The sequence below is a fragment of the Podarcis muralis genome, chromosome 3 (assembly GCF_964188315.1).
Source record: "Podarcis muralis chromosome 3, rPodMur119.hap1.1, whole genome shotgun sequence".
Taxonomy (NCBI): Eukaryota; Metazoa; Chordata; class Lepidosauria; order Squamata; family Lacertidae; genus Podarcis; species Podarcis muralis.
Genome location: NC_135657.1, coordinates 32838074 through 32854287, shown reverse-complemented (window position 1 = coordinate 32854287; position 16214 = coordinate 32838074). Strand labels below are relative to the sequence as shown.

Below are 16214 nucleotides of genomic sequence, written 5' to 3'. Positions count from 1 at the left end.
TACCTCTGTTACAACTGGACTCAGCTCAGTATTTGGTGCCCTAATAAACAAAAGGAAGAATAAAAAGAGAGAACTGCATTAGGTTAGAACAAGACGTTTGTGTTGCTAGTTAAGCAGTGAATACTGAATTCAGGTTCCTTGGCAGGCCTGCAGCAGAGATACTTTTTTCTATGGGAAGAGAAGGCTGGAGGAGTCTGGAAATTGTGTTGTATGGTGCACAGTTAACTTACCACGCCAGAATGCAACACAGGTAGATCTACAAATTAAACCCATGATTACCATATATACTCGAGTATAAACCGACTTTTTCAGCACATTTTTTATGCTGAAAAAGCTCCCCTTGGCTTATACTCGAAGGAGGGTCCTTTCGGGCTGCTCCTTCCTCCTCCACCACCTTTGCCACTGTCAGCGGCGGTGGTGGCGGAGGAACGAGCAGCCCGAAAGCAGCCCTTTGGGGCTGCTTGTTCTTCCTCCACTGCTGCCGCCACCACCAGGTTTCTGGTGTGGTGAACCGACTTATACGCGAGTCAATAAGTTTTCCCAGTTTTTTTGTGGTGAAATTAGGTGCTTCGGCTTATATTCGGGTCGGCTTATACTCAAGTATATACGGTATTTCATCAAGGGCATTCTTTTTCAGATAAAGGATATGCAGAGGACCAGTGAGGGGGGTAGATCTAAGAGAGGGTCTTTCTTCCCAGCCTTTCGGTGGCTCAAAATCACACACACACACACACACACACACACACACACACACACACACACACAGATGCTTTTCTCCCCAAGAGTGTAAAGATTCAGTGTGCGTATATATTTTCTCTTGGAAATAAAGCAATTGGGGTGGGTGGGCTTGGGGCAGACAAATGGCTGGGATGGAAAGTGTTAAAACAACCAGCTCTCTTCCGACAGTCTTCTGCTCAGTTTGAAGCTACTGTCACATTCTTAGGCCACAATCCACAACCTAGCTGAGAGGAGAGAGCTGGGGAGCTATCGTCTCCCACTCCTGGGGGAGATCTGGTCTTGCCCTACTCCTATGGCTCAGAGCACTCTTCACCACCCCCATAAAAAATAAGACAAGAGTCCTTTAAACAATAGATACTGTTAATGAGCTCAGTTTCGGGGACATATCTGCATGCATGGCGAAAGTGATCACTCATAAACTGGGGAATGGAAGAGAAGAAAACATTGGTAAAGAGACACTGGCTCATGACGAGAACAGGCCTGAATGCCTGTCTACATACCTGTAGTTGTTTTGGTTCTTTAGAAAGATTCGTAGAATGAACTCTGACTCTTGGCCTCCTTGTGATATTTCTGGAATAATGGTGTAGGTCCCAGGTCTCAACTGAAATATCCCAGTGACATCTCGTTGTTTTATGAATCCCTTGTTGTAAACGGTGGTTCTGTCCTGAGAAGCAATATAACGTGAGAAGAAATGAGCAGGAATTCTGAAGTAACTATCACGGAATGCCATCCTCTAATTTTTAAAATACATTATGCAGGTCAATCAAGGGTAGAAATGAGTTGGAGAAAGGATAACAACTTGCTGATGATAGTACAAACTGTTAGACAGAAGAACAAACTGCCTCAGAAAGGGGAGGATTTTAAATGGAGTTTGGATGGCCTCTTATCAAAGATATTGAAGCAGAGAGGATTTCCTGCGTTGGCACAGAGCTACACTAGATGACCTTCAAGGTACATTTCAACTCTGTCTTTCTAATCTTCTGCAAGATCAGAGGCACCTAACTTAGTTGTTCTTCCTCCAAAAGTAAACAGCAGGAGTGCTGGTGAACTGAATTCATGGTCCCATAAGGAAAACACTCAACTAAGGATGGATGATTCAGTCTTGACTTCTCTCAGTTTCTCATTTTTCCAGTTTAAATTCAGTTGGCCACATTTCAGTATCCCTTTGTGTACTTGGTTGGTTGTTTTTATAAGTCCTCAGAAATGTACCATAATTTTGATGGGTGGGCATTCCTCCTGAAATTCACAATTCCACAAGCCATTTTTCCTAATTTGGGTTTGTTATTTCACAATGCATCCTTTCCCCTAATATGCATATTTTTGTACTTGTTGGGGAGGGGATTGGGGTGGTGAAATGCACTGCAAAATTCAGGCAAGCGTGGATTTCAAAGGGTGGCTACGTTTTTAGGTGTGCATTGCTTTTGGAAGTGTGAATTAGGCAGGTTTGCATTAACATGACAAGCAACCTGAATTCTTCTTCCATTGCTGAACTCAGGAAATCTTTGGTGAACCTCCATATATGGAACCCACACAAACACAGATTCCATGACCATATGCTTGCTACAGCTCTGGCACAGACTATGAACCTGATATCCATTCTCATAAGAAAATGTCGTATCCTGTCACATTTGTTGCTGTTCCAATATTTTCATCAAGCTGGAGCAATAAATAAAATGCAACAGCTATTATTGTGATGACACATAAAGACAGCATAATAAAAACCCTTACTAAACATATTCTTACAAATACACTGGAGTGTATAAATCCCATTTAGAGTGGTTTCACAGTGTGGCACAATAATTTATGAGCCATGCCTTTGGAAAGGGTGGGGGGAGAATATAAACTGCTGTCTTGCAAAGAGAAAGCGGGGGGAGCATTTTTTTTTTTTTTAGGGGAGCATGGCAGGCATTTGGACTTCGAGGCACGATGGATTAAAACTTCAGCAAACCTAAATGAAGACAGTTCTTTCGGACCTAATGGAGTCATTTATATTTAAGAATTTCTTTTGTCCTTGAGACATTCAGAGTGTCTTTATAATGATGTTTATAACAATGTTTTCAACCAAACGTCCCATGTCTTTGTAACACAGGCTGAAGAATCATTGCTACAAACAGAAAATCTTTTCTCCAAGTCCCCTGCACTGAGCAGCTGACAGTAAATGCATCATCACACCTTTGTATTTCCCCCACTAACCAAACCTGCCATGTCTTAGATCTTTTAGGCAATTGGAAAGATCAAGATCTTTGTCTAGGATGAAACGTGAAATAATTATTCATTGGACACAGTGTCCAATGTCATCCATTGTGTTACTGTCATCCATAACATCGTGGAGAAAGGCAATCTTTACAGCAACCACACCATGCCATTAGTTAGGGACTAATCCAGAATGCCCCTTCATGGATCACTGCCTTGCCGTGGCAAAGGGGCTTGAATAACTCAGAGAAGCTATGAACTATGCCGAGCAGGGTACCCAAGATGAACAGGCCATAGTGGAGAGTTTTGACCAAACGTGATCCACCTGGAGGAGGAACCGGCAAGCCACTCCAGTATCCCTGCCAAAAAAACTCCATGGACAAAGACGAATTCATCATGCGAAAGGCTGGGCTGGATGAATCCGAAGCCGGAATTAAGATTGCCAGAAGAAATATCAACAACCTCAGATATGCAGATGATACAACCTTGATGGCAGAAAGTGAGGAGGAATTAAAGAACCTTTTATTGAGGGTGAAAGAGGAGAGCGCAAAATATGGTCTGAAGCTCAACATCAAAAAAACGAAGATCATGGCCACTGGTCCCATCACCTCCTGGCAAATAGAAGGGGAAGAAATGGAGGCAGTAAGAGATTTTACTTTCTTGGGCTCCATGATCACTGCAGATGGTGACAGTAGTCACGAAATTAAGAGACACCTGCTTCTTGGGAGAAAAACAATGACAAACCTAGGCAGCATCTTAAAAAGTAGAGATATCACCTTGCCAACAAAGGTCCGTATAGTAAAAGCTATGGTTTTCCCAGTAGTGATGTATGGAAGTGAGAGCTGGACCATAAAGAAGGCTGATCGCTGAAGAATTGATGCTTTTGAATTATGGTGCTGGAGGAGACTCATGAGAGTCCCATGGACTGCAAGAAGATCAAACGTATCCATTCTTAAGGAAATCAGCCCTGAGTGCTCACTGGAAGGACAGATTGTGAAGCTGAGGCTCCAATACTTTGGCCACCTCATGAGAAGAGAAGACTCCCTGGAAAAGACCCTGATGTTGGGAAAGATTGAGGGCATAAGGAGAAGGGGACGACAGAGGATGAGATGGTTGGATGGTGTTCTTGAAGCTACCAGCATGAGTTTGATCAAACTGCGGGAGGCAGTGGAGGACAGAAGTGCCTGGCGTGCTCTGGTCCATGGGGTCACGAAGAGTCGGACACGACTAAACGACTAAACAACAACAACAACAATCCAGAATGCGGCAGCTAGACTAGGAGTGGCCTCCAGGACTATATAACACCAGTCCTGAGAGATCTGCATTGGCTCCCAGTACGTTTCCAAGCACAATTCAAAGTGTTGGTGCTGACCTTTAAAGCCCTAAACGGTCTCAGTCCTGTACACCTGAAGGAGCATTTCCACCTCCATCGTTCAGCCCGGACACTGAGATCCAGTGCTGAGTGCCTTCTGGCGGTTTCCTCATTGAGAGGAGTGAGGTTACAGGGAACCAGACAGAGGGCCTTCTCAGTAATGGCACCCACCCTGTGGAACACCCTCCCATCAGATGTCAAGGAAATAAGCAGCTATCCTATTTTTAAAAGACATCTGAAGGCAGCCCTGTTTAGGGAAGTTTTTAATATTTAATGCTGTATTGTTTTTAACACTCAATTGGGAGCTGCTCAGAGTGGCTGGGTATTATTATTATTATTATTATTATTATTATTATTATTATTACCACTCCTTCCAGCCCAGTTCTTAAAGGAGCCTTATTCTCACATACACTGGTCATTGTACTACCAAAAACATTGTATGCATTATGTACAAGCAGGGGTGGAGAAAGCTTTTCGGCACAAGGGATGCAACCTCTTGCAGGAAATCTTCTGGAAGCCACAAACTAGGGCAAGGCCAGATGGACAAGATGGCAGAGCAATGGATGCAAGTCTCACCTTCTTTCAGGAAGTTATATTCCAGCCATGCAAGAAGGTCAGAGGTTTCTACTCACAGACATGCCACACACCTCTCCATTCTCCTTCCACGCAAGCAAGAGGCATCAGACAGGGACACAAAAGTGCTTAAAGAGGGCAGGTGGCCTGAGGAGAATCCCAGTGGACAGAAAGGGCTGGTGAAGGACCATCTGAAGGACAGTCTCTCCCCATATAAACCGTCCCAGACTCTGTGCTCATCATTTGAGGTCCTTCTTTGTGCGCCTCCTCCATGAGAGGTCCGGAGGGTAGCAACATGAGAACGGGCCTTCTCTATTGTGGCTTCCTTTTAAATGTGTCTGTGGGAAGGGAGGGGTATTGTTTTGCTGTTTCCCCCTGTCCACCCACATTGATTCTAGCCAGATTGGACACATCAACCGGGTCATGTGTTCTCATAACATAGCACTTGCCTCTTTGGTAAGCGTGAACTCTAAGGCAGCAGGGGCTCTTACTATGGTTTGGGGGCGGGGGGGGGGGGGAACTAAATCTACGGTAAAATGCTCCTGAGACCCCCAGACATGGAACATTTACAAGAATGCTATTAGCACTAAATATCCTTCTCGGGGATAGTCCAGTTAAAATCTAATTAAAACCCCACATTTTTAATCTGTGCTTAATGAATAAGTTAACGAAATTGATTACTCAATTAATTATTTTAGTGCTAATTATACCTCTCTTGGATCAGATAACATTTCCTGTTTACTCTGTGCTGGTTCTTGCTGTTTCCTCCCCATGACTAGCATCAAGCAGACGTGTTTAATATACAAACCTAAAAAATTATAGGCGGCTGTGGCTGTGCTAACACCTCACTTAAGGATTATAGAACTGTAGAGTTGGAAGGTACCCTGAGGGTCATCTAGTCCAACCCCCGGCATACAGGAATTCTCAACTAAAGCCTCCAAGACAGATGGACAAGGACTTTTGTGCAGAGATCTTAAGCTACCTCTTGGGTTCTTGAACTCATTTCTGCGTGCTGGAGACTCTCTTCAACCTTTCTTGTCCAAGCCCCTCTTCTTATGGCAGAGGATACTTCCAAGTTCCCCTCACATTTTGGAAGCACCTTATCAGACACTGCAAGGGGCTACTTTCAAAGCAGGCCATAAGTAGGAATGAAACTGAGTTGTTCACAAACAAAGAACCTGTATTGATCCTTGACATATCAACCCTCATGGGCTGTGTCTGGATGGTAGACTGCACACTGGAGCACGAAGAATGGCAAGCTGCTCCCTCTCCTCTCCATGTGTGCCCCACATTTCCTCCCCAAATCTGCTACTTAGGGTTAAGGGAACTTCCAGAACAGATCTGGGGGCAGTACAGGGAGAAGAAGGAGGAGCAGAAGTTCCATGGTGCAGCCAGGAGTCCTTTCACTAACCGAATTACCTCATGGGGTACCACCCCTGGAAACTACTTGCATAGATTAGGCCTCAGTAAATCCAGTTGAGAGTGCAACTGCCTGAAGGCAAGATTAACATTTTCTAAGTGAAAATAAATACCGACAATGAAAAGTAGGAGATGCTAGAGATGCACAACAGGAGAGACATAATTATTCTGAAAAAGATACCCCAAGAGCACTGTCAGAGGCTGATATCTAATATGATCTCAAAGAAAAGCTACAAACAGGCTACTTTAGTGTAATCCCAATGAGATGTGTGAGGAAAACATGCCTTTAACTGCCTTTTAATGTCCAGCTTTGTGGAAATGTGTAGTTCAATGTCTCATGCTTGTAACCCACCATTATAGGCATTTTTTGGATTGGTTGCATATTCTATCCCCCCCCCCCCAACATCCTGAGTCTAGGGATGCTTACTTGGAAGCAAGCCCCACCAGTGGTCAATGAGGCCTAGTATTACAGACAAAATAAATTAGAACATCCCTATTGATTATGCTTACTGGCTCTTTAAAATATTGGAAACAGGGAGTGTCAAGAAAAGCCTTTCTTCTGCTTCTGCCTTGACCAAAGTTTGATTTCTGCAGGCCTCCGGGTAGCAGAGAAAATTGGTTTCTGGCTCTTAGTAATGAGAATGAGATCATGGATTGAGTGCAACTGCGTTATCTGGCAGTGACTAGTAGCTCAAGGTCAATATGGCGGCCTGCTTAATTAACAGCAACTGCGCAACTCTGAGAATGCACATATTCAACTACTGGAAAGTTCCAGCCAGTTGAGCTTCTGACTGGTTGGGAAATTCTGGCCTGGTTGCTCGGCCATTCCCTACAAGATTGGGTTATTACTTTCCTCTATGCTTCACACATTCTTCCTAATGCCTGAGCACACAACTGTGCTGTTCGTTCTTGTGGTGTGGGGTCAAGTACCTTGTAGATTAGACTAGGTTAATCTACTTAATTCCAATGTGTTGCCCTTTTGGTCAATCCAAGAAAGGTGGACACATTTTACTCCTATTAGCAAACTCAGGTGTTGAGTTCAGGCACCATTTTAATCAAAACCAGGACACTGGGAAGCAAGAGCCCTATGGTTGTCAGGACTTCAAACATTCATAAACCGGGCTGTTGATTGTCTACATGCTGTATTTATAACAATTTTGAATGCTTTAAAACAGGAGTCAGCAAACTTTTTCAGCAGGGGGCCGGTCCACTGTCCCTCAGACCTTGTGGGGGGCCAGACTATATTTTGAAGAAAAAAATGAATGAATGCATTCCTATGCCCCACAAATAACCCAGAGATGCATTTTAAATAAAAACACACATTCTACTCATGTAAAAACACGCTGATTCTCGGACCGTCCGCAGGCCGGATTTAGAAGGTGATTGGGCCGGATCCGGGCCCCTGGGCCTTAGTTTGCCTACCCATGCTTTAAAATGTTTTAAATTTTGTTTTGTTGTGCTTTTAGGGGCTGTTCAATGTTACACTTTGTGTGTCACTTTCTGAGGTCTTTTATTCTAGAATGTGCCACAGGTGCCACTTGCAACTTCACTTGCAACTTCACAATTTTCAACTTTTGTCAAACCAACAGAAATCAGAACCTCCAGCCAAATGGCTAAGGAAAGATTCTGCTCTGCCTTGCAGCTGCACTCAAGAGCAGTATATTCCTGAATTAACATTCTTAAGAGGGGAATGAAGTGCCCACCTGAGCCTGTGTAAGCATCTTTATTTGTAGGGAGAGAAATTACCTAACCTGAAGCTTCATCCACACTATGTATTTAAAGCACTCTTGTACCATTTCAGCGGGATGCGGGTGGCGCTGTGGGTAAAAGCCTCAGCGCCTAGGGCTTGCCGATCAAAAGGTCGGCGGTTCGAATCCCCGCAGCGGGGTGTGCTCCCGTTGTTCGATCCCAGTGCTTGCCAACCTAGCAGTTCGAAAGCACCCCCGGGTGCAAGTAGATAAATAGGGACCGCTTACTGGCGGGAAGGTAAACGGTGTTTCCGTGTGTGGCTCTGGCTCGCCAAATGCAGCTTTGTCACGCTGGCCACGTGACCCGGAATGTGTCTCCGGACAGCGCTGGCCCCCGGCCTCTTAAGTGAGATGGGCGCACAACCCTAGAGTCTGTCAAGACTGGCCCGTACGGGCAGGGGTACCTTTACCTTTACCATTTCAGCAGCCATGGCTTCCCCCAAAGAATCCTTGGAACTGTAGTCCGTTAGGAGTGCTGGGAATTGTAGTTCTATGAGGAGTAACTTCATTTCCCAGGAGTCTAGGGGGCAAACCATGACTGCTAAAGTGGTATAAATGTGTAGTGTGAGCACCACTACTTCAAGAAAACTCTCCCGAGGCAATGGTATACATTATTACTTCCGAATTCTTTAAAACTCAAGTATATTATGAAGCTTCTCATGGCTGCAGAAGGGAACTGAAAGAGATAGGATGTTTGTAGCTAAGGGAAAAGGGGAGTAGATCAATGGCACCATAATTTTGTGTGTGTGTGTGTGTGTGTGTGTGTGTGTGTGTGCGCATGTGTGTGTGTGTGTGTGTGTGCGGTGTGTTAAGATCTCAGAAATAAAAATAATGGTATATTTCACACTAAAACTACCATCCTAAACATCCCCCCCTGAAACAAGTCCTATATTGATTACTTTAGGTAATTTCTTTTCTATAGCATGTTTGAACCATATCCAAACTACGTAAGTAAGTCACTACACATTGTGCGGTGGCTTGAATCCATACGAGTTATTCTGAGGATGGAAGCCGGGGGCGTGGTGGTGGTGGTTATTCTAGATTAATTAATGCAGAGTAAATGAGGCTAATCTTATCTAGATCTCCTGCCAAAATATCCAGGAGTTCTGCAGTGGGTGTTGAATGGGAGAGACAGAGCCAACAAAACAGTTCGCGTTCCAGCCTCTGAAGGACTCGGAAATGCAAAAATAGGTTTCGTTACATTTCAGAGACAGTGCTTAATCTATCACTAGAAAATAATTGGGAAAAGGCAAAGCTATTCTCAAGGGGGAAAAGCAAAGACATGTGGGCAGAGCTGGGTGTGTGGCGCATAGCTGTCAACTTTTCCCTTTTATTGTGAGGAATCCTATTCAGAATAAGGGAATTTCCCTTAAAAAGGGGGGGAAAGTTGACAGCTATGGTGTGGCACTCGTCATTTGGGAGGAAGGATGGTTTAGGGCACTGGGTAGGAGGCAGCAATGTTCATCTCTTTCCCTGCCATTGCAGCTTGGAATTTACCAGCCACCATGAGACAAAACAGGGCTGGTTTTCAGCTGAATCCAGCACATGAGGCTAGTTATACAGATGGCCAGGCTCAAGCATGAGCAGAACACCAGTTCTTGTCTGGTGTGACTTACCTTGAGTATTACGAAACGAATGCCTGGAGGTTCTGGAGGTTGTGGAGGTTGTGGACTCCTTGTATCATTTACAAGTTTCTGTGTCAGTGATACCACAACATTGGAATTTTTCATGTCCGGCTCCTGCACCTGGATTAAATACCGAGGATTTCTGGAAAAGGCACCTGTTGCGAAAAACAATGATTTCTGTTATCAGACACATTCAGCAAAGTAGTGTAGATCAAATGAGACCTCCCTCCTTTATCTCTTCCTTTTACCTCTGCCTGCTGCATGCATGCCTTCATAGGCTCGTGGTCCTGTGGGTCCTTCAGCCTGTCAATGTCTCTAGCAGGCACTTATCCTGCCCTGTTGCAGGAAGCTAGACATTCAATTTAAAAAGGTAAAGGACCCCTGACAGTTAAGTCCAGATGCAGACGACTCTGGGGTTGCGGCACTCATCTCGCTTTACTGGCCAAGGGAGCTGATGTTTGTCCACAGACAGTTTTTCCGGGTCATGTGGCCAGCATGACTAAGCCGCTTCTGGCACAATGGTACACTGAAACCAGAGCAGCGCATGGAAACACCTTCCCACTGGAGTGGTACCTATTTATCTACTTGCACTTTTGGCGTGCTTTCGAACTGCTAGGTTGACAGGAGCAGGGACCGAGCAATGGGAGCTCACCCCGTCGTGGGGATTCGAACTCCCGACCTTCTGATCGGCAAGCCCAAGAGGCCCAATGGTTTAGCGCCACCCGCGTCCCTTAGACATTCAATTAGTGGTTACTTTATAAGAAGCCCTGATCCTCAGTTCTACCAAATACAATTCTCTGCATACAGCCAGAGATCCCTGCTAAACAGAGATTGCTGAAGCAGTAGCATTGTTGCAGGCTGCAATCCTTATCTATCAGTTGGAGGCAATCTGCATCTCTTGGCCTAATTCATGCAGGTGACAAAGGGGAAGAATGGGTAGGATGGTGGCCCTGCCTGCAACCAGAACATGGCCCCCAGCATATTACGCCACAAGCTTGAGCAGCATTATCTTCTACTCCTCCCCACCCTGCAGCCACCATGTGCTTGCAAGATCTCCTCTGAAGGACCCCCAACTGCCCCACAGCATATTTTGAAGCAGTAGGGGGCTCTGTGGGGCAGGGAGAGAAGCAAAGTCTTATTGTGCAATTGAACATCTATTTCCACTTGCACAAAGACAACTTAGAATATAATTCTAAACAATTACTATATAAAAATAACAAGTTGCTGCATTCTTGCAAATCTGGTGGCGGCATAAAATAATGCTAAATTTCTGGATAGAGGAGGAATTGCACTTAAGAAAAATGAAAACATCTTATGTTTTACACCACAAGTAGTAGAACTTTATTTTTTAATTTTAAAGAAGCACAACAGTACAAAATAAAACATGTTATGGATAAAATATAAGCCCCAATGTATTTCTTAGAAGACTGAAAATAGTATATAAAGGTTGTAAAGCATGAACATAAATATATATATATACTTGGTGAGAAAATAGGAATTTGTTAGCAAGCCATAAAATTATGTTAGCAAAGAACTGAGGAAATTCTAAAGCAACACTGATTGAAGAGAAGTGTAAAGTTTCCATGGTTATGATTATGTGCAAATTAGCTGCACTGATTAAAGTGTGGTCTTTCTGAAAAACAGAGAAAATGGTTCAGATTCCACAACAGAATGCATACACCAATTTTAGAAATGGCTGTTATGTTATATAAATTGTGAAGACATTTGCTGTTTGTATGTTTTCACATGCTGTATTTTAATTTTTGTTTTCATATGGTGAATAATAACAAGTTTAACGTATCTAGACTTCAGATAGAAACCCTTTCGCACAATGCATAGACAACATGCCCAGGCCGCAATGCTAAATTCACTTTCATGGAAATAAGCCACTTATTATTATTATTCCAAATATTATTCCAAATATCCTAAAGCAAAAGTTGAAGAGAATCCATGGGCTATCATCAAATACAATTCAAAATGTGATCAGTCTCCAGACTTGCCATTTACAGCAGCGGAGCAAGCCGAGTGGGAGCCTTGGGCAGCGCATGTGCCTTGCGCCTGGGGGTGGGGCCAGCTGCCCACAGGGGCATCGCTGGGTCTCTGAGGAGTCTACCTGCCTCCTCCCACTCAGCCGCCCTACAGCTGAGGGGGAGGCAACAGGTGAACTGTTTGGGGCAGCGCAGAGCCTGTGGACGCTCAAGCCACTTCGTCACTCCCAGGAGAGATGTGTGGCTCAGGCGCGCTACAGGCCCTGCGGTGAGTGCCGCCCACCATTTTGTCACCTCCCTCAGTGGTGACACCAGGGGCGGGCGCACCCCCACTGCACCCCCCCTTGCTACACCCCTGGCCATATAACCAGGACATCTGTAAATAAACAGTTGGCACTGCTTACAGAAAGTCGCTGGAGATATTAGATAACCACCGAATTAAGTACTGGGACAACTAAGCAGAAAAAGGATAGGAATATGTAGATAATAGCATAGGAGGTTGATTTCAGTGGGCCTGCCTAATTCTGTGCAGAATTCTTATGCGATGTGTATATTTCAGATTTGAGATCTGGCAAAGAAAACGAGGTCTGGGATTGAAGCTGTAGGTTCTGTTGCTGAACAGCAACTGCCCTGCAACACTGGACATTATTTGGGAACCCAATGTGGAAGAGAAAATTGTAGCAGAACCTTGGGAATTGCAGTTAGTTAATTTCACAAACATGGATCAAAAACTCAATTAAACTGGGTTTATTGCCAGATCAAGTGTTCTGCTGAGGCTTGATGGACCTCATGATTATAGCAGGACAGAGGTCATAGGCAATTGTCATCTACAGATGTCTGTCTCCAGAGTGTAAAATTCAAGATTCATATGTTACCACCCACTATGAGCATGTAATATTGTGCTACGTCTTTATAATCAAGCCTGCGTTAATTAAATATTGTTGCAATATGGAAATATAAAACATTGCTATGTTTAAAATTTTACTTTTTCATTTCAGGTCCAGATAATAAATTACTATTTTGAAACATACTGTTTGAAAAAAGAATAGGGAAATAATTAAGGAAGGATACTTATTTTTACCTTCTGGGTAGAGCCCTTGAACCCATCTGTCGACATGCGTTTGCACAGACCACATGTTGCTCCTCTGCACTCCAAAGTCTAGGAAGGTTGGCACATTATTGCAAACATGCAAGAATAAAAAATGTTCTTGGAAATCTTCATATGACATCCTGACGGAAGAGAAAATGAATTTTCAGGAAGGCTTTGCATACTTCTACATTGTACAACAACTACACATACATTTTCAATCCTGGTTTTGCAGCCCTGAGGACTTGAAATATTTTTGAAATGGAGAAGTAGAATTTGCATGGTGCTAGAAAACGAATGGCAAAAACAGTTGGCAGTTGCTTGTGGTGAACAACCTATAGATTGCCGGTCCTTTTCTTAGAAAAAAAACTTTACAGATTGTAGTCTGGGGTTGCATTCATCAACCTATCGCTAAATAGAACTTTGCAAGAGCGGAACAACTTCTGCATGTGCAGTTGTACTTTCCTTCCTCTCCTCCCCAGTCTGCAATCTGTTCTAAGGTTTCCCCCGACTCTCTGGAGCATTTTTGGGGATGGAATGGGTCATGTGCTGTGGGAGGAAGGGCAAAGTCCCCTTGCACAAGTTGAAATTCTTCCACATGGACATTTATTGAGTTGAATACAGCCTCTTATCTTTAATATAAGTGTAGCAGGACCCTGAAAATAAGAGTGGCTCGATGCAAGAAGATTATTTATTATTAATTCAATTTTTATCCTACGCTTTCTCCCGAAGAAGCCCAGATGGCAACATATGGAGATTATTATAGCTTGGGGGCCTTAAATCTAGAGCACAGAGAATCACAGAAAGACAAATTGTGAAAATACCAGAACTCGCCGTTATCCTTGTCTTCATACAGATATTTCTTGTATTGCTTCAGGACTCGATCCCATTCCGTGGAACTATAAAAGAGGACAAGACCATATGAAATTAAAAATTAGGTTCCTAATTTGCCCAAATGAGTGACATGGGGGTGACCAAGCAGGGCCTGACAAGCTAGAATCCCTTTGGAAAGGTTCATTGTAAATACATCAGCAGAAGAGCAGTGAACACATTTCGGTTTATGAAACACAGAATCATAGAATCATAGCATTGGAAGGGACCCTGAGGTTCATCTAGTCCAACCGCCTGCAATGCAGAAATGTGCAGCTGTCCCATACAGGGATCGAACCTGCAGCCTTGGCGTTATCAGCACATTCTAACCAACGGAGCTCTCCACACCCACATACGAGCATAATAGAAATCAAGAGCACGTAGACAAATAAGGGTTACATGGAAAACAAAATAGAATATGAATATGCAACTTAACTTTTAAACATTGCTCTAAACAACAAACAGCTAAAGAATAAAGAGCTTAACCATTGCTAAGTCCTATATTGGCTCACCTAAACCCCACAAGCCCTCTAGTTAAAGCTTACTACATTTCCGCAGCTGTCTTAACTACAGGGTGTCTCAGTTTAAGAGAAAACATTGCTACAGTCCTGATTTAAAATTCCAAGAAGCAGGCTCCTGTGGTCTAAAACACATCTTACTAAAGATCAGTTCACAATCTTTCAGTTTGCGATTGAATCAGTTCATTTTTTCATTTTTATTTTTTTAAAAGAAAATTTCACGAGAACTTGCCATCCTTTTAAGGCATTTTTCTCCTAATATACACATTTTTTTGGTATTCAGTTCTCCCTAATGCAATGCATCCTTTTTGCTATTTTCACCAACATGTGCCTTTTTATGCACACATTTTCCTAACAGGCACGTTTTAAATTTTTTTGGCACATTGGAGAACTGTAGCACAAAATTTAAAGAAGTGCACATTGCAAAAAGATCGTTGTGTTTTGGTTCACACGTTGCTTCAAACGTGTGACTGGCAAAACCAACAAGCTGTATGTAAATTATAAACGTCTGAATCCATATCACTGAAGCCTAATCCTCTATAGCAGTAAACCATTTTGGACCTTAAGCTGCCTCCGTGTGGTGACTGGAACTGGGGGCAACTTCCACTGCGCAGGTCTCTCACCCAGTGCTGTCTTTAGCATATGTGCCGCTGGGGTGCAAAGATCTGCCCAGCGCCCCCAAATTTAGTTTAGCCCCCACACCACCCCACTTAAACTTCTAAGTATTGTTTAGGCACCTACTTAGGAGAAACATCAGTCATGTCAAAGGTGCCACTTACCCCACTTCCGCACAGCAGCTCAATACAATACGTAACATAATACAGTGGTACCTCAGGTTAAGTACTTAATTCATTCCGGAGGTCTGAAGCTGTTCTTAACCTGAAGCACCACTTTAGCTAATGGGGCCTCCTGCTGCCGCCGTGTCACCGGAGCCCGATTTCTGTTCTCTTCCTGAAGCAAAGTTCTTAACCTGAGGTAATATTTCTGGGTTAGCGGAGTCTGTAACCTGAAGCGTATGTAATTGAAGTGTATGTAACCCGAGGTACCACTGTATTTTGATGTAAGAGTTAATTTTGCGTGCACGGTGCCATTGAGAATGACAAGCGCTGTTGTTGAGTCTGACAGGTGCCGCCGTTGTGAATGACAAGCGCCGGCGCCGGCGTGGCACGTCTTTGGTAAATGAGCGCACAAAATTAGAAAGTGCTTTAGTGAAACAGTAGGTATACATTTCGGTAATACCTAGGTATATATGTACAGTATTTTGTTTTTCTAGCTTGATCAAAATTATTTATTATTTCATAACAGGTAGATAGTTAAGAGCTTAGGAAGCTTCAGCGGCGGGCGCCTGGCGCCCCCCAGAATTCAGCGACCGGGTGCCCTGCACCCCTTGCACCCCCGGGTAAAGACGGCCCTGGTCTTACCTCAGATTCCCAACATGCTTCTCCCTGCCACTCCATTTTATTCTCAGAAGCAGGTAAGTCAGGCTAAGACCTTAATAGCAGAGTGAAGATTTGAACTCTGGTCTCCCAGGTCCAAGCAAATTAGATTGACAGACTTCTATTGGTTTGCTATGTGTCATGCATTTGCTGTTCTTTTCGAATGTGTGATTCTATTTTGGATTAAAACTTGGCACAGATCACTTTGAATGTTCTGAATGCACCGAAGCTGCTTGATGGCAGGTTGCTAAAATACAGTAAACAAATCTGAATCTGATGCACTGATAAAATGCTACAAAAAAAGAGAAGCTTGATAGAAATGCTCAATCACATGAAGACTGCAATATGTACATTACCATATGTATGATATTGTGATTGCTTTGGGGCAGCATTTTATCAATGTGCATATGTGTATCAGTACTGGGCGCAGGGAAAATCTAATGGGGAAGGGGGGAATAAATTCATTAGCTTGTCTCCCACCCCTGGTTCCGCTATGCATGAACAGATTGATAAAACACTGCCCCAAAAAACAGTCATGTAGCTGAAAGCTGCAGTGTATGAACAGAGCTCAATATAAAATTCAGAAATTAAAAAAAGAAAGAGAGAGTGATGGATGAGTACACTTCTACTTTGGAAAGAAGACCAGA

The 16214-nt window shown here is 43.6% G+C and overlaps 1 protein-coding gene across 2 annotated transcripts in view; it reads right to left on the bottom strand.

Moving 5' to 3' along the window:
• The window catches only part of CAPN13 (calpain 13), an 88735-nt gene that overhangs the window by 24199 nt on the left and 48322 nt on the right, over positions 1–16214 (bottom strand). For both annotated transcript variants that reach the window (XM_028724475.2, XM_028724477.2), the window contains 5 exons: positions 13568–13642; positions 12738–12886; positions 9660–9823; positions 1239–1402; positions 4–40 (listed from right to left, as the gene is read on the bottom strand). In XM_028724475.2, coding sequence (XP_028580308.2) covers positions 4–40; positions 1239–1402; positions 9660–9823; positions 12738–12886; positions 13568–13642 — 589 coding nt within the window. The remainder of the gene's footprint in view (positions 1–3; positions 41–1238; positions 1403–9659; positions 9824–12737; positions 12887–13567; positions 13643–16214) is intronic.